Consider the following 26,862-nt stretch of genomic DNA (forward strand, 5'->3'; position numbering starts at 1 on the left):
AATATATTGACTTCAATTACCACACAGAATACAAAGTGTACAGTGCTCACTTTATATTATTATTTTTAATTACAAATGTTTGCGCTATAAAAATGATAAAAGAAATGGTATTTTTCAATTCCCCCATAACAAGTATTGTAGTGCAACCTCTTTACCATGAAAGTTAAACTTACAAATGTAGAATTATGTAAAAAAAAAACTGCACTCAGAAATAAAACAATGTAATCTTTAGAGCCTACAAGTCCACTCAGTCCTACTTCTTGTTCAGCCAATCGCTCAGACAAACAAGTTTGTTTACATTTGCAGGAGATAATGCTGCCTCCTTCTTGTTTACAGTGTCACCTGAAAGTGAGAACTGGTGTTTGCATGGCACTGTTGTAGCTGGCCCCAAAAGATATTTATATGCCAGATGTGCTAAAGATTCATAAGTCCCTTCCTGCTTCAACCACCATTCCAGAGGACATGGTTCTGCTCGATGATGGGTTCTGCTCGATAATGATCCAAAGCAGCACGGACCAATGCAAATTCATTTTCATCATCTGAGTCAGATGCCACCAGCAGAAGGTTGATTTTCTTTTTTGGTGGTTCCATTCTGTAGTTTCCGCATTAGAGTGTTGCTCTTTTGAGGCTTCTGAAAGCATGCTCCACACCTCATCCCTCTCAGATTTTGGAAGGCACTTCGGATTCTTAAACCTTGGGTCAAGTGCTGTAGCTATCTTTAGAAATCTCACATTGGTACCTTCTTTGCGTTTTGTCAGATCTGCTGTGAAAATATATGATTAAAATGAACAACATGTGCCAGGTCATCAGCTGAGACTGTTATAACATGAAATATATGGCAGAATATGGGTAAAACACAGAGCAGGAGACATATAATTCTCGCCCAAGGAGTTCAGTCACAAATTTAATTAACGCATCTTTTTTTAATGAGCATCATCAGCATGGAAGCATGTCCTCTGGAATTGTGGTTGAAGCAGGAAGGGGCATACGAATGTTTAGCACATCTGGCATGTAAATACTTTGCAATTCCAACTACAAAAGTGCCATGCAAACACCTGTTCTCACTTTCAGGTGACATTGTAAATAAGACGCGGGCAGCATTTTGTCCTGTAAATGTAAACAAACTTGTTTGTCTTAGCAATTGGCTGAACAAGAAGTAGGACTGAGTGGACTTGTAGGCTCTAAAGTTTTACATTGTTTTGTTTTTTTTGAGTGCAGTTATGTAAAAAAAAAATTCTACATATGTAAGTTGCGCTTTCATGATAAAGAGATTGCACTACAGTACTTGTGTGAGGTGAATTGAAAAATACTATTTCTTTATCATTTTTACAGTGCAAATATTTGTAATAAAAAATAGTAATATAAAGTGATCACTGTACACTTTGTATTCTGTGTTGAAATTGCAATCAATTTATTTGAAAATGTAGAAAAAATCCAAAAATATTTAGTACATTTCAATTGGTAATCTATTGTTTAACAGTGTGATTAAAAGTGCAATTAATCGCGATAAATTTTTTTAATCACAATTAATTTTTTTAGTTAATCGTGTGAATTAACTGTGATTAATTGACAGTCCTAATATATAATATGCTTTGATGGAAGGTTACATTTGTTAATAATTACAGAGTATTTTGTGTTTAAATCTGCTCGTATTTTAGTTGACATCTGGGTGGGGTTTTCGAAAACATCTAAGTGAAAATCTCACACCTATGTATAAAGTTATATTGATGCTATAAATGGCACCATCTAAATATTTTGCTAATTCATTTATACATATTAATTATATCAGCTTATTGCCTCAAAGCGCCAGGCACCTTTGGGGCTCCACTCTGATAGACACCTGGTGTCTGGTGTCTGTCAGAGTGGAGCCTCAAAGGTGCCTGAGGCTTTGAGGCAATGGAAGGAAGTCTATCCTTCAAAGTGTCTGTAATCTTAACAATAAATAAATAAATTAAATAAATGCAAAATACAAGCATATTGATCCAGGTTTATAGTTGGAAAATGTCCAGTGAAGGAAGAGTGTGTGTGTGTGTGTATGTGAGAGAGAGCAAATGTAAGGCTGTTAAAAACAGATGGGTTTATTTTTCAGCAGGCAGCAAGAACTGTGCATCTTCACCTTCTGTTTCTATTTATTTATTGGCATTTCCATGGCACTCAACGCCATAGCATAAAAGAATCTCAGCAGACTCCTGAGTTAATCCTCATAACCACTTTTGAGTTAACAAAGTATTGTTAACTCCAGTTGTACAAGTGGGGAAACTGAGGCACATCATCATTAAAGGACTTAGCCACACACAGAGATAGTAGTAGTGCAGAAACAGAATCTATATCTCCTTACTTACTGTTCTGTGCCTTAATTTACACTTTCTTCTCTCTTCTGTCCTCCCCACGACTAAAACAAAGTGCCGTCTACCCCTACCTGTGTCACCTTTGCCAGGGCTCAGTTAAGAAAATGTTCAGATACCTTCAGAAAACCCTGCATTTATACTTCGTGTCATCTGTTTGGGATTAGCTAGCATTGCACTAATGCGTAAGGAATTTTTCACTTGGAATTAGACTGTGCTCTGTTGTTGGAGCAGGACCTTTTTGCTTGGAATTGAAAATAGTACTCAGAGATAATGTTTTCCATTCCACCAGCGTATGTAGTTCCAGGCTGAAATGCTTCTTACTGATGAAAGCTCTGTTTCAAATGAAACTACAAATGGATGCAAGCTGCCTTAAAACTGTTTGTTCATTTTGAAAATGAGGGTTAGCTTGAACTTGTGCAACAAACCAACTCTCTTCTTGTGAACCCTGTCTTTGCAGAGTTTAAATTTGTTGGCCTAGAGGTATGATTCGTGCTCTGTGGGTATGAGGATCTGATTTAAATCCCAGAAAAGCCCTTGAAGAGATTGTAAAAATTAGCTGTACCTATATATTTGTAAGCAAGGGTCATCATGTGGCTGAGAAACCAGAGTGGAATGCAGGGGACTTGGGTTAAATTTCAGTGTCTGCTGTAGATTCCTGTGTGACCGTGGTCCATGAATAAATCACCTAACCTTTTTGGACTTCTGTTTCCCCATCTGTCAAATGGGGATCACACTTCCTGGCTTGTGAGTGTGTTGTGAATATAAAATTCATTTCAATTGATGCTCAGATACCCCCATGATGGGGGCCATATTAGAACGTACAGAGAGACATTTTTAAAAAGCCAAATGTAATGAAGAAAAATCTTTCAGTGGGACCCTCTGCAGTGCTGTCTATTGAGTCTGTAAATAGAGAATCAATAGTTGTGAGAGTTGTCAATTGTCCTCGGTTGTGTTACTATGTTCACAACATTAATTCTGAACCCTATTGATAAACACTGAAATATCAACATTAACTCCCTTTCACTGCTAATAATTTTAACAGAAATAGTCACCTGTTTGGGATAGTGGGAAGACCTTAAGTAGAGTGTCCTCTCATCTGGTTGAAAAGGCCATGATAAGATTTCCTTCAGTCAAGACTATTCTAGAATAATTTTATGGGATGGGATTTTAAGAGGAGCCTTTTGGGAGCTAGGGTCAATTGGGAGTTCATTACATGATTCCCTTACACTCCATTGAAATCTCAGCTGTGTTAACATTTACCTTAGTTTTGACTATGCAGCCTGACCCCTGCAGGAACCTGTTTCAGCTCAGGGCTTTATGACATATTTTAAATATGTTATCATAAACTTTGACATGACAGCTTTCTAGGTTTCTTTTCAGTAACATTGCTGATATTTAGAAAATACTTCGTCTCACGGAGATAACATAAACTACAGAAATGCACCAAATCGTCCTTGATCAATGCTCCTATAACCCTTCCTTTGTCGTCTTTGACAATAAAGTTGCTGTTGTCAGTGGCTTGTAGGTTACACAGTCGGTATTGTTTGTAGGGCCAATCTGCCACATTATATTTTTGTCATCAGAATACATATTGATTGTGTGAAACCCTATTTCCAAACAGTGTTAGGAATTTATATTTTAATTGATTGGATTGTAAGTATTTTGGAAATATTTTGTTTTTCACTCTGCCCTGGTCTACACTACAGGGTTAGGTCGAATTTAGCCGTGTTAGGTCGATTTTAAAATGACTGCTTTTACACAACCAACCCTGTTCTGTCAACCTAAAGGGCTCTTAAAATCAACTTCTGTACTCCTACCCGGCGAGGGGAGTAGCGCTAAAATCGACCTTGCTGGGTCGAATTTGGGGTAGTGCAGAGGCAATTCAATGGTATTGGCCTCTGGGAGCTATCCCAGAGTGCTCCAATGTGACCGCTCTGGACAGCACTTTGAACTCCGATGTGTTAGCCAGGTACACAGGAAAAGCCCTGGGAACTTTTGAATTTCATTTCCTGTTTGGTCAGCGTGGCGAGCTCAGCAGCACAGGTGACCATGCAGTCCCCCCAGAATCGCAAACGAGCTCCAGCCTGGACCAAAAGGGAGACACTGGATCTGATTGCTGTATGGGGAGAAGAATCTGTGCAGGCCGAACTCCGATCAAAAAGAAGAAATGCTAATATATATGCCAAAATCACACAGGGCATGATGGAGAGAGGCTACAACAGGGACACACAGCAGTGCTGCGTGAAAGTTAAGGAGCTCAGGCAAGCCTACCAAAAGACAAAGGAGGCAAACAGTCGCTCCAGGTCAGAGCCCCATACATGCCGCTTCTATGATCAGCTGCATGCCATTCTAGGAGGGACCCGACCACTACCCCACCGCTGTCTGTGTACACCTGCAAGGGGGGAGTCTTATGAAACAGGGAGGAGGATTTTGTGGATGAGGAAGAGGAGGAGGAGGAGAATCGTTCTCCCCGGCAGCCAGGAACTTTTCATCACCCTGGAGCCAATACCCTTCCAAGTTAGGATCCCTGACCCTGAAGCCGGAGAAGGCACCTCTGGTGAGTGCACATTTGTAACTACAGTACAGGGTTTAAAAGCAATAGTGTTTAATGTTTGATTTGCCCTGAAGACTTGGGATGTATTTGCGGCCAGTACAGCTACTGGAAAAATCTGTTAACGTGTCTGGGGATGTAGCGGGAATCCTCCAGGGACATCTCCATGAAGCTCTCCTGGAGGTACTCTGAAAGCTTTTGCAGAAGGTTTTTGGGGAGGGCTGCCTTATTTCGTCCTCCACGGTAGGACACTTTACCACACCAAGCCAGTAGCAAGTAGTCTGGAATCATTGCAGTACCAAGCATGGCAGTGAATGGTTCTGCGTTTTGGTCGCATTCAAGCAACATTTGGTCTATATCTTTCTGTGTCAGCCTCAGGAGGGTGATATCATTCATGGTCACCTGGTTGAAATAGGGGAATTTTTGTAAGGGAACAGTAAAAGGACCCCGTTCATGCTGGGCTGTTTGCGCTTGGGTGAAAGGATCATCCCGGAGAATAGCCATGTGGCAGGGGGAGGGGTGAAGGGATCATCCCAGAGAATAGCCACACGGAGGGGTGGAGGGAGGTGTGTGCTGCACATCCACCCGAAAACCGCAGCCCCTCCTTTTAAATGTGAAACCCAACCGACATTGCTTTCTATGGGAAAGGAGGGCGCTGCAGTTTGAAACCATTCCCACATGTTATGAAGGCATAAGAAGCCAACCCCGGGTACCCTTTGACTTACCATGGTTGCCTGGAAATGGAATTCTGTTGCCCAGCCGTGTGTGATGTGTCACCATACCGGCAGGCGCTCAATAGAAAAGGCAAAATGTGACCTTGTACCTAAAGCACATGTGCTGTCTGCTGTGAATTGCTTGATTCACTGTGAAAGAGTCTCCCTTTTGTTCTCAGAAATGTATCATCTTAAATTTTACTCTCCCTTTTTATCCTCCCACAGGTGCAAATGTTTCTGTGCTCCCCCTATTAGCTCTGTCCCTGAAGTTATCATAGATTAGAAGGTGAAAAAAATGCACTCGCGATGACATGTTTTTGGTGCTTATGCAGTCCTCCTGCACTGATAGGGCACAGCTTAATGCATGGAGGCATTCAGTGGCAGAGGCCAGGAAAGCATTAAGTGACAATGATGAGCAGAGCAGGAAGTGATGCTAAGGCTAATGGGGGAGCAAACGGACATGATGAGCTGCAGGAAAGCCAACAAGAGCACAGACCCCCACTGCATCCACTGTATAACCACCTGCCCTCCTCCCCAAGTTCCATATCCTCCTCAGCAAGACTACCAAGAATGGGGGGGGGAAGGCGGGGGGAGAAGGCTCCGGGCACCCAGCCACTCCACTCCAGAGGATGGCCCAAGCAACAGGAGGCTGTCATTCAAACAGTTTTGATTTGTAGTGTGGCTACAATAAGCAAAGTGGCCTTGTCCTTCCCTCCTCCCCCACCCCACCCGGACTACCTTGTCAGTTATCTCACTTTTTTTTAATTAATAAAGAAAGAATGCATGGTTTCAAAACAAGTTACTTTATTTCCTTTGCCAGCTGTGATCAAAGGGGGGAGGGTGGTTGGCTTACAGAGAATTAAAATCAACAAAGGGGGTGGGTTTGCATCAAGGAGAAACACACACAACTGTCACACCGTAGCCTGGCCAGTCATGAAACTGGTTTCAAAGCCTCTCTGATGTGCAGCGCGCCCAGCTGTGCTCTTCTAATTGCCCTGGTGTTTGGCTGCTCCAAATCAGCCGCCAGGTGATTTTCTTCAACCTCCCACCCCGCCATAAACATCTCCCCTTACTCTTACAGATATTGTGGAGCACACAGCAAGCAGCAATAACAATGGGATTGTTGGTTGCACTGAGGTCTAACCTAGTCAGCAAACAGCACCAGCAGGCTTTTAAATGTCCAAATGCACATTCTACCACCATTCTGCACTTGCTCAGCCTATAGTTGAACTGCTCCTTACTACTGTCCAGGCTGCCTGTGTACGGCTTCATGAGCCATGGGAGCAAGGGGTAGGCTGGGTCCCCAAGGATAACTATTGGCATTTCAACATCCCCAACGGTAATTTTCTGGTCTGGGAAGTAAGTCCCTTCTTGCAGCTGCTCGAACAGCCTGGAGGTCCTAAAAATGCGAGCATCATGCACCTTTTCCAGCCATCCCACGTTGATTTCGGTGAAATGTCCCTTGTGATCCACCAGTGCTTGCAGCACCATTGAGAAGTACCCCTTGCAGTTTACATACTGATTGGCAAGGTGGTCTGGTGCCAAGATAGGGATATGCATTCCGTCTATTGCTCCACCACAATTAGGGAAACCTGTTGCAGCAAAGCCATCCACTATGACCTGCACATTTCCCAGAGTCACTACCCTTGATAACAGAAGTTCAGTGATTGCATTGGCTACTTTGATCACAGCAGTCGCCACAGTAGATTTGCACTCTCCAAATTGATTCCCGACTGACGGGTAGCAGTCAGGCATTGCAAGCTTCCACAGGGCTATTGCCACTCACTTCTCAACTGGCAGGGCAGCTCTCATCTTGGTATTCCTGCGCTTCAGGGCCGGGGAAAGCAACTCACAAAGTTCAAGGAAAGTGGCAGCCACTGTGAATCATCCTATACCTGCAACACTATGCGGTCCCACCAGTCTGTGCTTGTTTTCCGGGCCCAGAATTGGTGTTCCACTGTATCATCCAGCCCCACTGCTGCCATGATGTCCCAATTGCCATAGCCCGTGCTTTCAGGAATGTCTGTGTCCAGGTCCTCCTCACAATCGTCCTCGTGCTGGAGTCTCTTAGCCAGGTTCTGCACATACTGCAGGATAATGCGCGAGATGTTTACAATGCTCACAACAGCAGCAGTGAGCTGAATGGGCTCCATGCTTGCCATGCTATGGCGTCTGCATGGGTAACCCAGGAAAACAGGCGCGAAACGATGGTCTGCCGTTGCTTTCACGGAGGGAGGGAAGGAGGGGAGACTGACGACATGTACCCAAAACCACCTGCGACAATGTTTTTGCCCCATCAGGCATTGGGAGCTTAACCCAGAATTCCAATGGGGAGCGGAGACTGTGGGAACTGTGGGATAGCTACCCACAGTGCACCACTCCGTGAGTCAATGCTAGCCACGGTATTGAGGACGCACTCCACCGATTTAATGTGCTTAGTGGGGACATACACAATCGACTGTATACAATCGATTTCTAAAGATCGACTTCTATAAAATCAACCTAATTTCGTAGTGTAGACATACTCTTCGTGGAAGATATGCACCGGGGGCATCTCTAAAGAATGTGTATGGTGTTGAATGTTATAATGTGTCTAGTGAGTTTGTGGTTCCGGATTGTTAGCCCAGTAAGAAGCTGGAGATTAAGCCTCTTAAAGTAGCATTTTCCTTGAGGTTTCAGTGGTTGAGTTTGACCCGAGTCCCTCAATCTGCTGATGAGTACAGACTGTGACTAATTTGAATGGATACTAGGTAAAATTCTAATAAGTGACATAGGCTCCTAAATCCCATTGACTTTGAATGGGATTTAGATGCTTTTGAAATGTTGGCCTGCTAACTATATTGTAGTTGCATGGAAACAAATGCCCCATTTACTTTAGCAGTAATACTCTAAAAGCACATGTTTTAACAAATGCAAACATTTTAAAGTACCAATACATACAAGGAGTGTGATTCTTCAGGAAGTTATTGATTCATGTTATCTGAAATACTAATTAGGTTCAATGCTCAAGCAAGTAAACCCCCAACAGAAATCGAGGAAAAATCATGAACTTTTCCTGAAATGTCTTGTCCAAAGGGGTTCCATGGCATGTGTAAGACCTTCCCAGTTTGCACTCTGTTGGCAGATTGCTTTTATTTCTTTACATCAATTGATTCACAACTATCTGGCTGTCCTTGCAGGTCTTCTGTTACTTCTGTCTTCACTGTCCCTGTCCTGTTCCTTTGGTTTATTTGTTGCATTTCCTTGTTGCATCGTGCTTGAAATTAGGTGATTAGCCCTCTAAGGCAAGGGCTGTCTCTTGCTCTGTGTTTTTATGTAACATCTAGGTTCTGATCCTGATTTACAACCTCTGGGCTCTACTGTAATACGAATAATAAGTGAGAGTCAGGGAAATACATCTGCTTTGGTCATAGGGTGGGCAGGGGGAAGGGAGGGGGAGAAGAGGGGAGAGTACGAAGGGTTACAAATACCTTACAAATGAATGGTAAGCCCTTTTTTGGACATTGATCACATTTTATTTTATGTCAACAATGCAAAGGGCACAGGGATAGGATAAAGTGAAACAGTAAGGTGAGTCAGCACACTTCAAAATCTTTATAGCCTTTTTGTGTGTAAATGTCTTTGCAGGTCATCTATATATCAAACTAAAATAGATTAATGTGCTTCCGGCTGCTTCCCATCCTCTCCTGCTTTACAAGGCACAGGGGAAACACAGTTACTTTGTGCTTTGCTTGTTATAGATATAAGCAAAATGCCAAGGGTTTCTTCTCTGTGTCCCCTGACGAGTGGATTCAAATGTGTATAACCTGGTAAAAGCCTTGCTTCTTTGTAAAAATTTGTACTGATGCTGGTACAACAGCCCATGTCACCTCTGATTTGTTCAGTTTTCAAACTGGAATTTTAAATCACCTCTGTTTTACTTTTGCTTTAGGGTTCGTTGGAGACATCTTAGGTCTCTACTGCCATTGGGGTTGCTCAGCCCTTGAGAGCAAAGAAAATAAATAAAGAGACCTTTTGAGTTTCAGTTGTAACACTGGGGTCTCTTCTTGACTTCCTCAGCAAAAGCTTGTTCAGCAAATCACTAGGAAAAAAAAATTGGGAAACCCTATGGCTTTGGCACTGTTGTCCCAATCCCTGCCAAATGTTGAGCCCACTTACATCAGGGCTGACATTGGCCAATGACTCTAAGGCTGTGTCTACACTACAGCCTATGTCGACAAAACTTACGTCGCTCAGGGGTGTGAATATTCCACTCTCCCTCCAGCAACATACATTACACCATCATAAGCATATGATGGGGGGAGGGATAGCTCAGTGGTTTGAGCATTGGCCTGCTAAACCCAGGGTTGTGAGTTCAATCCTTGAGGGGGCCATTTGGGATCTGGGGCAAAAACTGGAGATTGGTCCTGCTTTGAGCAGGGGCCTGGACTAGATGACCTCCTGAGGTCCCTTCCAACCCTGATATTCTATGATTCTATGATAAGTGTTCATGTGCACAGCATTGTGTCAGCGGGAGAGCTTCTCCGGCCAACATGGCTTACGCTGCTCACGGAGACAGGGTTTTTATGCCAACGGGAGAGGTCTTGCCTTTCAGCATAGAGTATCTGCAGCAGCGCCGCTGTGTCCAAGGAACAAGACGTACCCCAAGGAACCATCTGTGTCCAAATAATCTGAAAAAAGCATTTATTTCAGCAGGGCGTTGGGGCCCTTGAGGATGTGGTGTGAAAAGTTCAAGCCTTGCTAAAGGGAACATGAAGATCTTGTCTCTTCCACCTTACCCTCTTGACACCTCAAGTAATTAAACCAAGAAAGGTTTTTCCCTGATGTCTTCATTCTAAAGAGGCTGCTTTAATTTTATACTTGATAGTTTCAATAAGGAACTAATGGGAATGGAATTGTTGTATTGACAGCAAGAATGTGACTCTTTTAGCTAAGGATTCGCTCCATAATTCATGGGAAGGGGTGTGTAGGAGTCTGAGCAGGGTGTGAGATGGGTTTCTTTTGTCTGGTTTGAAAAACTCCAGTTTGAATCAGCTTTTGGTCTTGGTGATATGTTTTCTGGAACTGTTACGTTGCTACAGCCTATAATGTGGATGCAATTATACCAGTATAGCTTATGCCCCCGTATTCCCAGTTATACCAGTATAGCTATATCGGGGTAAGCACTTTTATTTTGGTGTAAGTGTACCCACACTGGGGGAGTTGTCCTGCTACATTGGTATAATTAAGCAGCACAGCATCTGTGTGTAGAGGAGCCCTTGATCACATTCCTTCAAGTGGATGGGTGAGTGGGTGGAGGTGTGTCAAAGAGACTCAGTGCTTCAAAGTGCTGTTGTTTACTCTTCTGTTATTCACTGAAATATACATGAAAGTAAAAGAAAAGAGAAGCTTAAATCGTAGGTGACGTTGTCAGTGGGTTTCTACTCCATGTACCAGCAGCTATAGCAGTTGTTTATGTATTAAATTAAAAAAAATAATGCTATTACATTTAAAAATAATTAAACCAGGATCCTTTTGCACTGCCATATGAAACCAGTTCAACAGGGCTTTCACTCAAGAGAAATACACAGGGTATAAGCATATACTGTAGCCCCAACAAGAAGGTGTCTGATTGTAACTGGCCAAAACCAGTCAAATGCAATTTGGGAAGCTTTTCTTTCCCTTGTTTCCCTGACTAGTCCTTTCAGTAAGAGGTTTTTACTTTTTCTGGCTTTTGTATTCCTCATCACCACTCCCATGCCTTTAAATGAGGCTTTTCGTGTATGTGACATGGTCTCAGTCCTGTAATGCTGGGAAAATAAACTCCTGAGAGTTTTGGATTGTTTGTGTCATTAGAAACACAGAACTTGAGATTGGGGTAAGGAAAGGAAAAGACCTTTTTTCCTTTCCTGCTATTCAAAGTGGGTAAGGACAAGACTGGCTGGTGTTCATGGGATTGGGATTCTTAATTTAAATATGGAGTATTTGCCTCTCCATCATTGGTCTGAATCCAACCCAGGTGGTAAGGACAGACAGTTACCATTGAACTGCAGTGTGGTCTCAGTCTAGCCCCAGTGGGTAGATATGTTCTTATCAATGTGACACCCTTTTGCGGAGTTTTGGCAAGAAGACCAAGAATTTGACTGGTTTGGAGAATCGGGTCAGTTCTGCACTACAAACGTTTCCCAGCATAGCTCGTCACTCATGGGTGTGATTAGTTTGTGACCTCTGACCAACACAGCTGTGTAGTGTAGATGCAGCTGTACCAAAAAAACGGCACTTTTGTTGGCATAGCTTATTTCACTGGGGGTGGGGGTGCATGGAATAAGCTATATCGACAAAAGTTTTTGCTGGTGTAGTCTGTGTCTACGCTAGGAGCACTTTGCTGGTATAATATACTGGCATAGCTCTACCAGCAAAGCGCTCCTAGCATAGACCTTGCCTCACTTATCTTTTCCCTAGTGATGGTTCCTCCTGGTCTGGGCTGAGTTCTGCTGAATATGGCTTGCACTTCCACGGCCTCTGCAGTACCTGTTCTGTGAACAAATTTCTGTAAACAAATTTCAGTCTTCTGGGCTGCAAATCCAGCACTTTTCATATACCTAAAAAAATTCCCTTCCAGTTACCAAGTAAAAGGAAAGAAAAAAGAGCTGTGTGTTTCCAATAGAAATTCCACTTCTTCTATGAGTGGAGGCAGGCCAGGCCTTTGATTCTGGATCAGGGTTTAGGACCAATCCCAGATTTTCTGCCTCCAAGCCTGTAGAGAATGCAGACTTTAATCTGTTTTATCAAATAAAAAAATGTCTTAGGCAGGAACCTAGGAATGCTTTTTAATTTTATGGGTTTTTTTATATAGGTAAATTGTCAATATACATGAAATGAGACTAGCTATGTTAGAAATAGGGCAGCAAATCTGTGAGCCAACAGATGGCCTTTGGAAATTTTCTGTGGGAATTTCCCGATGCAGTTTGTGAGAACTAGCTGATAGAAAATGTATGTAATATGATCCTGCACATAGCAATACGCCTTGGTGCATTAATATCTGGGAATATGGGTGCAGGGAAGTGACCCCGCTTTGATGATTTAATAGAAGCTGGAAAACTATGATCTTTACTGAAAAGGTCAAAATCTTGTACTAAATCAGAATTTCCTCCTCCTGGTAGATATTCCTCAGGGATCAGGAATGTCTTCTGAGCCCACATCTTCAGCTTCTGAGCAGTCCCCCACTTCTCCAGGGTCTCCACGTTCTCTCCGCCTGCCTGAAAACCGCAGAACAAGAGATCGTTCTCCATCTCCCATGCGAGGTTACCTTATCCCAAGCCCCCTTCCAACTCGTCGGACCAGGACGTTTTCAGCGTGAGTATTGGGGGAGCAACGTGGGAGGAGGGAAGGACACCTATTGACATATGACCTCTTTTAATAGTGTTCTGTGAATCTGCACAAAAAACAAGTTTAATAGAGTTATTCAAGGTATATACTAGTTTTCCTGGTATAACTCTGTCCTTGTTGGGTTTGGCTGGATGCTGCGTTTGTGGGTTGCTTGAAGCTGTCTTACAAAGTGTGTGTGTGGTTGTGGTTGTTTTTAATTAGTTAAGACCCTGATCCTCCATTGCAGTCTGCCTTGTCTTGATCCTTCACCCTCCATGACCCACCCATCCAGTGCAGGCCCCTGAGGATTCTACCAAGACAAGGTGTATCCAGAGTGGCCTGGTGAAATAAATATTGCTGAAGTGTCTTCCCCAAAGAGGTCACAGTCTGGTCACTTTTGACCGAACGTATGACGTGGACCTGTGATAAAGAGCAAATCCGTACAATACAACTGTGCACCAAAGCCCACTGAAGGCAATGGGAGTCTTTCCCTTGAATTCAATTAACTTTGGATCAGGCTGTAAGTGGTCCAGTAAAGGATATTACCTCACACAGCTTGTCTCTCTAATATTCTGGGATCCACACGAGTACAACTACACTGCATATATATAATATGAAGCTGTTTTCAGCCATTGGACCCCAATCCTGGAATGAGGTCTTTATGGGAGCAGGGGTCTGTCCAAGCAGACCTCACAGTAAAATTCTACATCACTAAGACCTCAGTCTTTCAGTTTGTCTATATTTTAAATGCTTCTGCATCTAGTTGGCTTGTTATGTTTGTCAGCTGTGTTTTGCTGCTGTGTAACCCAGCTTCTCTTGTCAGAAATTAACATTACTGATTCATAGGAGAATTAAGATTGAGGTTATTTATATTAGCAGTTGTGTTCAAAGTGAGTTTTAAAAAAAACAACAGCCACACCAGAAGAGGTGAACTTAACATGATGTTAATTACAAAATACTTCAGTTGCTCTGAACCTTTATAATGGACCATTTATGGTTTTAAAAAAACCTCAGGAAGTGCTTGCCCAGTTTGATGTCTGGGCTTGATGTGACCTTGAAACATACCTAGGGTTAGACTTTTCCTATGACTAAATTATAGGCTCTAACTATCAGTCATTAATCTCCACTCCAGCTCTTAAAGACTTAGGGTGTTTGTTTTTTTTGTTTGTTTTTTTGGTGGGTGGGGGAGCTCCTGCGATTCTCTAATCACTGTTAATTGTCAGAATCTTGCTGATTTGGTAACTCTGAAAATTAAAACAGCTGTTAATTTTGATTGCCCTTTTTAAACAAAAGGAGCTCTAAGCCAGTTCAGAGTCCTAAGCTGTATGGAAAGAAAGACTGTGGTGGCAAACATCTTGTTGCACCAGTTAGATCTTTTAAATTCATTTCTGATGCATGTGACCTGAAATTCTCCACTTTCAGTTGGTTCATTACAGATTTGAGGTCTTCTCCTATAATCACTGTAGGGAGGAGTGCTTATTTCCCTGAATAGGCTGATTTGAAGTCAGTGGATTACTCAGGGCAGTAAGTGTTATACCCAGTAATAAATACTCACAGGATCAGGCCCTTAGTTCACTTTTGGAGGTAGAAATAAAGTTATTCGTGGACACTTTTTTCAATACTGTATGTGGTTATTTAAATTTTCTGTCCGGTTTTCTGGGGCTTGTGGCTTTAAATGAGTGATTCAGGAACAGAGCAGATTTTCTTCTAAGAGATTTTTCAATTCACTCATATCTAAATAAACCCTCTGAAAGTGACCTACATTGTGAAAATTAGGGCTTGTCTAAGTGGCAATACAAATGACTTACTGGGGGTTAGCCAGCTCATAATAGCATCCAGCCAGCAGCTCAGAAATGAGAGAGAATCGGCTACAGTGCGAGCAAGGAAGAGGTCAGAAGGGCTGTTGACAAACTGAAACGCTACGTTCCCACCTCCTGCCAACTTTTGATTGGGTTCCACGTGGTGGCAGCAGCACAACAAACAAACAAACAAACAGTACCACAGAATCAGGCACAAAGTACCGGACTACAGCACCAGCATAGATCTGTATTGATTTTGATCCATTTTCAAAGGCCATTGGGTGCTAGATAAGATGTGTGTAGCATATCATACTGTATGTTAAAATAGTTTGCACAGAGAGACATGTTAGTGGCGTGTGACTGAACATTTGGACTGTTGTATTCAGTGTGGATGGTATTCTCTAGCTCTGGTGTTGGTGGAAGCCCACATATAACTGAACATGAACTGCTTATTTGTGTCCCTCTCCCTATGCAGGACCGTGCGGGCCTCTGAAGGCCCTGTCTATAAAGGAGTCTGTAAATGCTTCTGTCGCTCCAAAGGCCATGGCTTCATTACTCCTGCAGATGGAGGGCCAGACATCTTTGTACACATTTCTGAGTAAGTCTTTCAAGTTGGATGTTGTAATTTACAGCTGATTGGCAATCTCCTTTCCCCTCTTCCCCCCCTCCCATTACTCAGGTTATAAAGGGGTCTGTGTTGTGAAACTTTAACCTCAGTGCAGAAAAATATGCAAATATTATGGAAAGTAGTAGGCTAATCTGGTTATTGAGCAATACTATAAAGTCATAGATTTTTAGGCCAGAAGGGACTATTAGATCATTTAGCCTGACCTTCTGTATGTCACAGGCCTTTACATTTCACCCAGTGTGTTCTGCATTGAGTCCAATTACTTGTGTTTGATTAAAGCATACCTTCCAGAAAGGCCAAGAGCTGCCAATTTTCATTCACTTTTTTCCCTCTTAAGTTTTCTTCCCAATCAATTTCTTCCCTCACCTTTGGGAAATTAGCCCTTTTGAAGCATCAAGTATCTATATTACTGATTGTCTTCTGTTTGCCCACAATAAATGTAATCAGATCGTGATCACTGGTCCCTATGTAACCGCCAATTTCCAGGCCAGTGGTTAGTTCATTGTCATTTGTCATAATGAAGTTCAAAATCAAATTAACTTGTATTGGGTGCAATACCCTTTTTGTTAAAAAATTATCATCTATGATTTTTAGAAACTCCAAGTGATGTTTCCTACTGGCTTCATGAGACCTCCAGAATGGAGGTCATGGGACCTCCAATTTTTAAAAAGGGCTCCGGAGGTGATTCTAGGAATTATAGGCCAGTAAGCCTGATTTCAGTACTGGGAAAACTGGTCGAAACAATAATAAAGAACAGAATTGTCAGACACATAGATGAACATAATTTATTGGGGAAGAGTTAACATGTTTTTTGTAAATGGAAATCATGCCACACCAATCTACTAGAATTCTTTGAGGGGGTGGAGAAGCATGTGGACAAGGGGGATCCAGTGGATATAGTGTACTTAGATTTTCAGAAAGCCTTTCACAAGGTCCCTCACCAAAGGCTCTTAAGCAAAGTAAGATGTCATGGGATAAGAGGGAAGGTCCTCTCATGGATTGGTAACTGGTTAAAAGATAGGAAACAAAGGAGAGGAATAAATGGTCAGTTTTCAGAATGGAGAGAGGTAAATAGTGGTGTGCCCCAGGGGTCTGTACTGGGCCCAGTCCTATTCAACATATTCATAAATGATCTGGAAAAAGGGGTAAACAGTGAGGTGGCAAAATTTGCAGATGAAACAAAACTACTCAAGATAGTTAAGTCCCAGGCAGACTGCGAAGAGCTACAGAAGGATCTCTCAAAACTGGGTGACTGGGCAACAAAATGGCAGATGAAATTAAATGTTGATACATGCAAAATAATGCACATTGGAAAACAGAATCCCAACTATAAATATAAAATGATGGTGTCTAAATTAGCTGTTACCACTCAAGAAAGGGGGGAGGGATAGCTCAGTGGTTTGAAAATTGGCCTGCTAACCCAGGGTTGTGAGTTCAATCCTTGAGGGGGCCATTTAGGGATCTGGAGCAAAAATTGGGGATTGGTCCTGCTTTGAGCAGGGGGTTGGACTAGATGACCTCCTGAGGTCCCTTCCAACCCTGATATTCTATGATTCTATGATCTTGGGGTCATTGTGGATACTTCTCTGAAAACATCCACTCAATGTGCAGCAGCAGTCAAAAAAGCAAACAAAATGTTGGGAATCATTAAGAAAGGGATAGATAATAAGACAGAAAATATCATATTGCCTCTAAATAAATCCAGGGTACACCCACATCTTGAATACTGTGTGCAGATGTGGTTGCCCCATCTCAAATAAGATATATTGGAATTGGAAAAGGTTCAGAAAAGGGCTACAAAAATGATTAGGGGCATGGAACAGCTTCCGTATTAGGAATGATTAAAAAGACTGGGACTTTTCGGCTTGGAAAAGAGATGACTCTGGGGGGATTATGATAGAAGTCTATAAAATCATGACTGGTGTGGAGAAAGTAAATAAGGAAGTGTTATTTACTCCTTCTTATAACACAAGAACTAGGGATCACCAAATGAAATTAATAGGCAGCAGGTTTAAAACAAAAGGAAGGATTTTTTCACACAATGCACAGTCAACCTGTGGAACTCCTTGCCAGAGGATGTTCTGAAGGCCAAGACTATAGCAGGGTTCAAAAAAGAACTAGATGAATTCATGCAGGATGGGCAGGGATGGTGTCCCTACCCTCTGTTTGCTAGATGCTGAGAATGGGTGACAGGGGATGGATCACTTGATGATTACCTGTTCTTTTCATTCCCTCTGGGGCACTTGGGGTTGGCCATTGTCAGAAGACAGGATACTGGGCTAGATGGACCTTTGGTCTGGCCCAGTAGGGCCGTTCTTGTGTTCTTATGTTGTGCTTATATGGTGCCCATATTGGTGCCCAGCAGCATCACAGGTTTTCTTTACAGATGAGTGTTTAAGGAGTAATTTATCCTGCTCTCTGGGTTGATTTGGTGGCCTGTAACAAGCCTCCACTAGTAGCCTTCCTTGGGTTTTGTGAGTTAGCAATTGATCCATGTGCATTCAAGGTCCTGTAGTTCTTAGTTATCAGTGATCCTAAAACAGGTGATAGTGTCTTTAACGTAGAGTGACCCTATCCTCCCCAGCTCTTTTACCCACTCTCTCCTTCCTGAGCAGGTTATAACTGATGATTTTAACATTGCAATCATGTGAAATATCCCACCAGCTATCAGGAATACCAGTAACCGCAATTTTTTTCTCATCAATGAGAACTACCTGTTCCTCTCACGTGTGTCCCACACACCTAGCATTGGTATATAAGCAACTGAAAAATTTCTTCTCTTCACATCCTTTCCATATTGGTTCAATTTGTTCAAACACATGGAGTTTGAGATTGTACCGTGTTTGCCTCCTCAGCACCTCCCCTTGTGTTGATCCTTCAGTAATTCTTTGTTTAAATATGGGCACTTATTTACTCTGGCTCCACCTGGCTCCTATTTCAGTGATACTGGTGGTGTAGAAGTTGGAGCAAGTGCAGTTCTTGATAAATATGTACCACTTCGATAATGCAGTGTCATGTGCATTATTAACCTCCCCTACGCCTGCCAGACTTGCAAACAATGCATGTGCTCTTGAAAACGTATCTCTGGGTGAAGTGCTTTTCTGCTGGAGCTCTTCACTGCACTGGCCCCAGTAGTGAATGTCTGCAGGTTCAAGCCCCACTGATGGTGGTGGTCATGATTTATTTGTATTTCAGGAGTGCCTAGAGGTCTCAACTTAGATTGGGGCCTCATGCTAGGCTCAGTTTGGCTCTGCACAAACACATTGGAAAAGATGACCCCTGCACTGAAAAGCTTACAGTTGAAATAGAGAGGGCAGAGAGAGAGTGGGAGGGTAGCAGGCAGGCTATTGGCAAAGATGGGAATTGAACATCGGTCTCCTGAATCCCAGTCTAGTGCCTTATCTACTGAACCACCCTGCCTCTCATTTGTGTTTTCCTGAGTAATTTCAGGATTGGCTCTTTTTGCCTGATGATCCCACTATTACTGGTGTCCAGTTTTTCTGAATGCATCATGGTCTGATGCAGAGTTGCTTTATGTTTTCCTTCCAAATACTGTTTTATAAGCATGTTAGCAAGTTTAACACTTCCAAGTTTTGTGGGACTGGAAGGCTGTATATGTCTAGGGTCTAACTCTTCTCTCATTGAAGTAAGTGGGAGTTTTTCCATTGATATTAATAAGAACAGGATTGGGCCTTTAGTTTAAATGTTCAGTTTCAGATCTACAGTTTTAAAATAGTTGACATTTCCCTCCCTCTTATTAATATGTGCAATTACCAAAGTGTTGAAGATTTCAACAAGTTCTGTGTTCTTTAATTATTCTGAAGTATGGTTCAGGTAGGTGGAAATAGCTTTTGTGGTTGAAAGTGAATGGAAGTGTCACTGTCTCTTCTGACACCAGGCAGTGCAGAAATGATTTAATAACTCTTTGCTTTTCAGCATCTTGCATTGGGAATTAGAAACACTGTTCTTCATTAATGGGCATTGCTCATTTCAGGAGCGTTGTATAACCCATAATGGCTCAGTAGATTCTAATGACTCAGTTATCATTATATAGTGTCACTTTCAACATACGATCTGTGTTTACAGGGGTTCACTTCTTCTGTGTGTTTTTCAGCCTCCAGCCTCTCTCACGTGAGATTTGACTAGGAGTGGCATGAAACTGGTTGACCAGGTTTGCAGCACAGACATTTTGAAACAAAACTTGAATCCTTTATCTGCACTCACCAACTTTAGGGGGTTAGATAAAAAGGGACCCCACTGAATTTTGCTCATCTCTACAATGCGGGAAGCTCAGTGGATATTCTAAACAGCAAGTGTTAATCTGGCTGCTTCTCACCGCAGATGAACGTTACTTTAACTTAAAACCAGAAGCCCTGATTTTAAGGTAAAGAAATGCAGTGTAATGCTTGGGATTTTGTTTTGTTTTTCCTGAGCAACTTTGGTAAGATTGTCTGATCCTCTTTTATTTGCTCCCACAGCTGTGAGGAATAGCAAGGTTACGTTTCAATGCAAATGTGTCTCATAAGTCCATCGAACTAAAAGTATCTCATCAAATTAAACCATTCTTCTGTCTGTTTTACCTACCGTTGTAACAAGTAACTCCTAAGTTTACTAGAGTTGAAAGAGATCAGAGGGGAGAAGTTCTCTGGTTCAGTTTGTTTTTACTTTGATAGCACTTGTGTATATTCGGTTTCACTCTTTCTCCTGGTACAGGCAGTCAGGCCCTGATCCTGCAAACTGTTCAGCTTGGGCAGAACTTGAGACCCATGTGGAGCCCGGTAGTAGTGGTACCCACAGCAGGTGTGTGGTGGAATTTCCCTTTGGAAGCATTTCTGAAATGATGACTCTCAGTAGTGTCTGATGTGAAAACTCAGTATTGCCTGATATGTAACCAAACCAAAGGCTGATCCACAAAACTCGTGGTGTCTACTTTTTCTGGCCTTCTGCATTAAGTATTGATTCCAGAAAACCAAGTACCTTTATTGAAAAGCTTCCTTGAGATTATTGGAAAGGCTTAATTTTATTATAATGAAAAGTAATTAAACTAGAAAGACGTTATGGCCCACCAAGTGCTGTAAGGTTTTCATGCACTTTGTCATTGTTTAGAGCTGGGCTTGAAAAATCCACTTCCCAATGGGGGTATGAAACTTTCCCTGGCAGGGTCTTCTAATCCCTTCTCTTCTCTAACCACAAGGCAGTGCTTTAAAATGAACCAGTATCTCCAAGGTAACAGTGTTATTATAGCAGCAATGATTATAGCAAATTTTCTGTCCTTGTGAATATCCTATCTCCATTGTTTTGATTTCATAGCCAGCAATTTAATGGGGGCTAACGGAGGCTCACATAAATGCTGGGTTCTTGACTGTCATTGAAGCATAACAACTCATATGACTGTAATTTATTCTTTGTTCTCCATCTGTCCTTCCCAAAAAGACTGGGCGCAGTTCCTGATGGATGATGATCTGAGGGCTTTGAAGCTTTTGTGTGGTAGTCAATAGTCGAGGCGATCCCTGCAGAGCTTGCTTGTCAGCAGTTTCCCAAACCATCCTGCTGGTGCAGGACAGAATAGTCAGGGAAGTGTGTGGAAGAGAACAAGACAAGCTGCTGCATAGTACGAGGTACATACTGCAGCATGTGCACTGCTGGTCCCTTGGGGCTGGGGAGTGCTCATGGTGATGGTTGCTAGTGTTCTAGTGAGCATTAGGGAGCACGCAGTGAAGGCTTGTTTATTGCCCAACCCTGTACAGTGCAGAGCAGGATTTGGCCCTAAACTGGCTTGACTATAGAGGTGAGACTGGAAGCTAGCTCATCAGAGCATGTTAACAAGTGAATGAACCATCTGCTTCAGAAAACACCATTGTAGGAGCAGCTGATCCCATGGAATGGGAAAGTGATGTATCTTGCTTCTGTGGCTTTCTGCAGTTTATTAGAACTTGGCTCCAATGAGGAACGGATGCACTGCAGAGACCTTCACACTGTCCTTCAGGCTGGAATATCCTGACCACAGTGTTAGTGAACCAGTTCTCAGAACTGGTTCTCTGTTTGCACTCCCTACTCTTACCTCTCTCCCCGCCTCTCTGCATCATAAACAGCTCTTGCAGAGATTCCCTGGCTTGTTGTAGTTTCCTAATGTATTGGGGCATGAGTTCTGGAAGAACTAGGTTCATTACGTCCGTAACTAAGGTTGCTATATTAGCCAGAAACAGTTTGTAAATGGGGATACCCTGGGATGCATTTTCATTTCAGGCCACACATTCATACGTCTGCTATCAGAAGAGATTACTGAAAGGCAAGAGTTTTACTTTGGGCCATGACATCCTCCTTTTACATCTAGATGTCACACTCCTGTTGCATGAAGGAAATCAGACATTGCCTTTGTTACCCTTCCAGGCTCTTTGGCAGGAATATAGGGATTATCTTTTTCAAACTCCTCTTTGACTTGCTATCAGTTGAGTTGCAAGACCAGCATCTTGCCTTAACACTCTTTGGGCTGTTCTTGTACCTGTAGAGTGGGGTATAAAATCATGTATTGGAGACATGAGAAGTAGTAATTTTTCTCCGGAAGGTGAGTCGAGTTCTGAGCTGAGGGACAGAATTGAAAGTGAATATTCCAGCAAAAGAATCGAAGCTTCAGCACCAAGGGAACTCGCAGTGCAACAGCTCTGAAATTGTCTTGAATGGAGAATGTTTCTTTGCTTATTGGAATCTGCCAGTTTAGAACCTCATTGAGGTAAGCCTGGCAAGTGTGACTGTATCCCTTAAACAACAGAGAGCTAGCAGGCTTATACTGTGGTGTGATTCCTCTTAAAGCACCTAACCTGGCCATGGTCTTTCTCACTGCTTTTCAAGTTTGAAGTATTTGTATTAGCAGGGGTTTGTCCAAGTGCACAGGTCATAATGTTTGATTGAGCGCTCAGAACTTCTATGGAAGCAAAAAATGAGGACTCGGCAGTGAGTTGAAGTGATGCTTTGTACAAAACACGTGTTGTTAATGGCTACATACCATCTGTTGCTGTGCACCAGTAATGAAATCTGTTCATGTTAAACTATAATTCCATGGAGTTGCCATCCCATTGCTATACCGTATGAACATGCCCAAAGGTGGACCAAGCATCCCTTTGGATTTTTATAGCCTGTTTTAGACTCTCTCTCTCTCTCTCTCTCTCTCTTTCCTGTTTCTCTGCTCCATGAAACACATTAGCTGAGTCACAGGTTGGATTTTATCGTTTGAATATCCCAAGTGACTTTTTGAGTGGCAAAAGGAAGCAGAGAGCTGCTCTGCACAGCCCTGCCTCTGTTACATTTTAAAAGGAGATGGTCCTGAACAATATTCCCCAGTCGGACCTCTTGTCTTCTTAACCCTCTGCCCACTGGAATCTTGGGGTGTTGAAAATCCAGATCTGATTGTTCTGATTTGAGTCCATTGCTGGTTCTAAAGTACCACAGGCAGGCTGTGGCTTTGCCTAGCCCAGAGCTGCAGTCCGTCTTCTTCCCACACTGCCAGTCAGATGGGTTGCTTTCATTGGTATACTGAAATATCCAAAGCAGGATCTGTTATGGCAGGTAGAACTAGCTCCTACAGGAAGAGGGGGAACAAATCATTCAATGTTATTTGGAGGGGTATGGAAATGAGCAAATTAGTGAGCAGGATTTTCCGTAGGTTTTTCTGCCATTCATGTATTTTCACACATAATACTAATGCAAAGTGGACTTCCCATTGAAAACTACAACAGTATGTGTCCACAATGATGTTGATGATAACCCAAACCTAGACCCCGGTCTGCTGCATCCCAAGTAGCCAAGAGAAAAGATGAGTTTTGTGGCATGTTCTGGGGGCTGACAATTCTGTGGCTTGGTCCAAGGATAGGATAGCAACTACAGTGTCTCACATGGGCAAACAGGCAGCTATTGAGGTAGCCAGACCCCAAACCATTTGGGCCTTCTTGGGCCAAAACCATGGCTGAGCACTGGAGTCATGTTCTCTGTGTGGTGCGCTGCTTAAGAATGTGGCATGCCTGACTAATCTAATTGCCTTCTATGATGAGATAACTGGCTCTGTGGATGAGGGGAAAGCAGTGGACGTGTTGTTCCTTGATTTTAGCAAAGCTTTTGACACGGTCTACCACAGTATTCTTGCCAGCAAGTTAAAGAAGTTTGGCTGGATGAATGGACTATAAAGTGGATAGAAAGTTGGCTAGATTGTCAGGCTCATGATCAATGGCTCCATGTCTAGTTGGCAGCCGGTATCAAGTGGAGTGCCTCAAGGATCGGTCCTCAGGCCGCTTTTGTTCAATATCTTCATAAATGATCTGGAGGATGGTGTGGATTGCACACTCAGCAAGTTTGCAGATGACACTAAACTGGGAGGAGAGATAGATATGCTGGAGGGTAGGGATAGGAGGGACCTAGACAAATTAGAGGATTGGGCCAAAAGAAATCTGATGAGGTTCAACAAGGACAAGTGCAGACTCCTGCACTTAGGACGGAAGAATCCCATGCACCGGTCCAGACTGGGGACCGAATGGCTCGGCAGCAGTTCTGCCGAGAAGGACCTAGGGGTTACAGTGGACGAGAAGCTGGATATGAGTCCACAGTGTGCCCTTGTTGCCAAGAAAGCCAATGGCATTTTGGGATGTATATGTAGGGGCATTGCCAGCAGACCGAGGGACGTGATAGTTCCCCTCTATTCGACACTGGTGAGACATCTGGAGTACTGTGTCCAGTTTTGGGCTCCACACTACAAGAAGGATGTGGAAAAATTGGAAAGAGTCCAGCGGAGGGCAACAAAAATGATTAGGGGACTGGAACACATGACTTATGAGGAGAGGCTGAGGGAACTGGGATTGTTTAGTCTGCGGAAGAGAAGAATGAGGGGGGATTTGATAGCTGCTTTCAACTACCTGAAAGGGGGTTCCAAAGAGGATGGATCTAGACTGTTCTCAGTGGTAGCTGATGACAGAACAAGGAGTAATGGTCTCAAGTTGCAGTGGGGGAGGTTTAGGTTGGATATTAGGAAAAACTTTTTCACTGGGAGGGTGGTGAAACACTGGAATGGGTTACCTAGAGCGGTGGTGGAATCTCCTTCCTTAGATATTTTTAAGGTCAGGCTTGACAAAGCCCTGGCTGGGATGATTTAGTTGGGGATTGGTCCTGCTTTGAGCAGGGGGTTGGACTAGATGACCTCCTGAGGTCCCTTCCAACACTGATATTCTATGATTCTATGACTTCATCTTGCAGGTGGCCTCATGATGCAGCCCCACCTTGGACGTGTACATGCAGAGAGCTTGTTCTAAAATCTAGGCACTTATCCTGTGAAAGTTCTGTCCTTCATGCTCATGCTATTGGTCATCAGTTTCCTGCTTCTAGTTCAATATCACTGTTACGAAGGTGGGACGTAACTGGCATGGAATAGGCATTCTCTTCGGTAGCTAGGGACAGTCTCATAGATGGTTCTGAATATCAGGACATGGACAGTCTGTTCACTAGAGAGCTGACACCAAGAGCTGGGAATCAGGGTGAAATATGTCTTTGGAGACTGCTTCGCTTCGTACCATTTGGAGCTTTTTCCGGGGTTTTATTCCGTGGCATCAAGTGTAGGTTTCCGTGGCTTTATTCAGTGGCATCAAGTGTAGGTTTCTTTGGAATTGTGGCTCGTAGAACGAACCATTGATTATTTAGCAGGGGGCTCTGTTGTTGTTATCGAACCTTCCCCAGGTGCAGGGTCTGCCTCACAGTGGTAGGGCAGAAATCCCGCAAAAGTTCCAAGGTTTCTCTTTGTGTTGTTGGCTCAAACTCCATTAAGGAAGGTAGATTGAGCAACTCTCTCTTTTTGTCTTGGCTTCCATGGCCCCTTGTTAGGTCATCCCCACTTTTGTTGATTGCAAGACTGGAGCAGTTTGCCTGGGACTGAAGTTATCTGAAGGCATTCAGGTTTGATAACCCAGGTTAGCTCTACTGGTGTCTCCTGTCTTGCTACTCAATAAAAATATTAGTGTTGTAGGGGTATTAAATGAGTTACAAAGTGTGCAAGATACACAGATCTTAGAAGCATTGAAACTAGCTATCTAGGGCAACTCTCGGCCATGCAGGATTGTTCCTTCTGACATATTTTGACCACACTGAAAACACTTACACTAAAAGGTTTCCCTTTGACTTTGTCTTTGTCCCTGGAGGGCTAACTAGAGCCTTACTGATATGAATAGCAACTCTGAGACTGTAACATTCCATATTTAGACAATTTTTTAATAAGAGCCCCTCCTTCGATTCATGTGCAGGCCTCCCTAAAAATAGTGCAGTATAAGATACTCACAATCATCACAATGGTATTGTGATGGGAAACGAGAGTTGCCAGATAGCATAAAACTTAATATACATGCTCTCAGTTCTACCCGGAGTCAGGAACAACATTTTCTATTTTAATATTTTTGGCTGAGATTTTTCAAAGTCCCCTAAGGGATTTAGATGCAGAATTCAATTTAAAATTAAAGGCAGTTGGTGTCCAAATCCCTTAAGTAGCTTTGGACAAACTCAGCCTTATTTTCAAATATTCATCAGTCCATAAGAACAAGACATCTTTGTGTTTTAGCCTCCTAGCAGATCCTCTACTAGATTACATCTATAATCTGCATTGCATTTAATGCAAACGTAGTCAAAAAGAAAACAGCTATCACATACTGAAACACTTTGATTCTTTTTGCTTAGTTTATCTGATCTCTTCAAGTTCACTTGATTTCCAAAACTAAACTTATGCTCCCGCCTGTAACTCAAAGAAGGGTTTCAAAACAACCTTTGAATTATTCCTTCATCTTAGACTCCATCACTCAATGCGTTTTTCCACTCCCTCTCTACTGCTGATTTGTCATCTTTCCCATAGCTATATAGTTTTCTTTTTGCCACCAATGGAGAGACTAATCCAGCTCAAACATTGCTTGCTCTTTAACATCAAAACATCGTTTAACCATGTCACAAGTCAGGAGCAATTCTCTGTCCCGTGTTTTGCAGCCTGTTTGTGTACTGTGGACACAAAGTTAACATTGCCATATCCAGTGAGACACGCAGTGGGAAGATGCAGGGGAAAGAATCTCCATTCAGTAGGAAGCCAAGCGCATCAGTGTGTGAGAAATGAAATCTGTCTGCAGCCCTGGGCCATTCTTGCTGGGTCAAAAGGATTGTCCTGTTTTTGATCAAGTAACTCTATGTCAACAGGAAGGGGAAGGGGAAGATGTGAGGCAGAGAAGCATTAGAGGGAGGAAGCACTTAGAGCCTTTCTAGGGTGGAGTGAGATTTTTCTCATAAACTTCAGTCTCCTGGCATGTCGGTTTGTATAAGGTTAGAAGACAAGCACAAAATTGATGCCGTCAACATAATGCTCAAACATTTCCTGCCTCTCTTACTAACAATAGCGTAGATTAGACTGAAACTGGACGATGGTTCCAGGGGTCTAAGGACAGCCCACTGTAAAACTTTCATCACACGG

General features: G+C 42.8%; 1 protein-coding gene across 1 annotated transcript in view; it reads left to right on the top strand.

Annotated features, from left to right (window-relative positions):
- The window catches only part of CARHSP1 (calcium regulated heat stable protein 1), a 56,761-nt gene that overhangs the window by 22,683 nt on the left and 7,216 nt on the right, over positions 1-26,862 (top strand). The window contains exons 2-3 of the mRNA XM_084640782.1: positions 12,755-12,947; positions 15,234-15,356. Coding sequence (XP_084496908.1) covers positions 12,775-12,947; positions 15,234-15,356 — 296 coding nt within the window. The 5' untranslated portion in view covers positions 12,755-12,774. The remainder of the gene's footprint in view (positions 1-12,754; positions 12,948-15,233; positions 15,357-26,862) is intronic.

Source organism: Lepidochelys olivacea, assembly GCF_965140295.1.
Source record: "Lepidochelys olivacea isolate rLepOli2 genome assembly, chromosome: 10".
Classification (NCBI taxonomy): domain Eukaryota; kingdom Metazoa; phylum Chordata; order Testudines; family Cheloniidae; genus Lepidochelys; species Lepidochelys olivacea.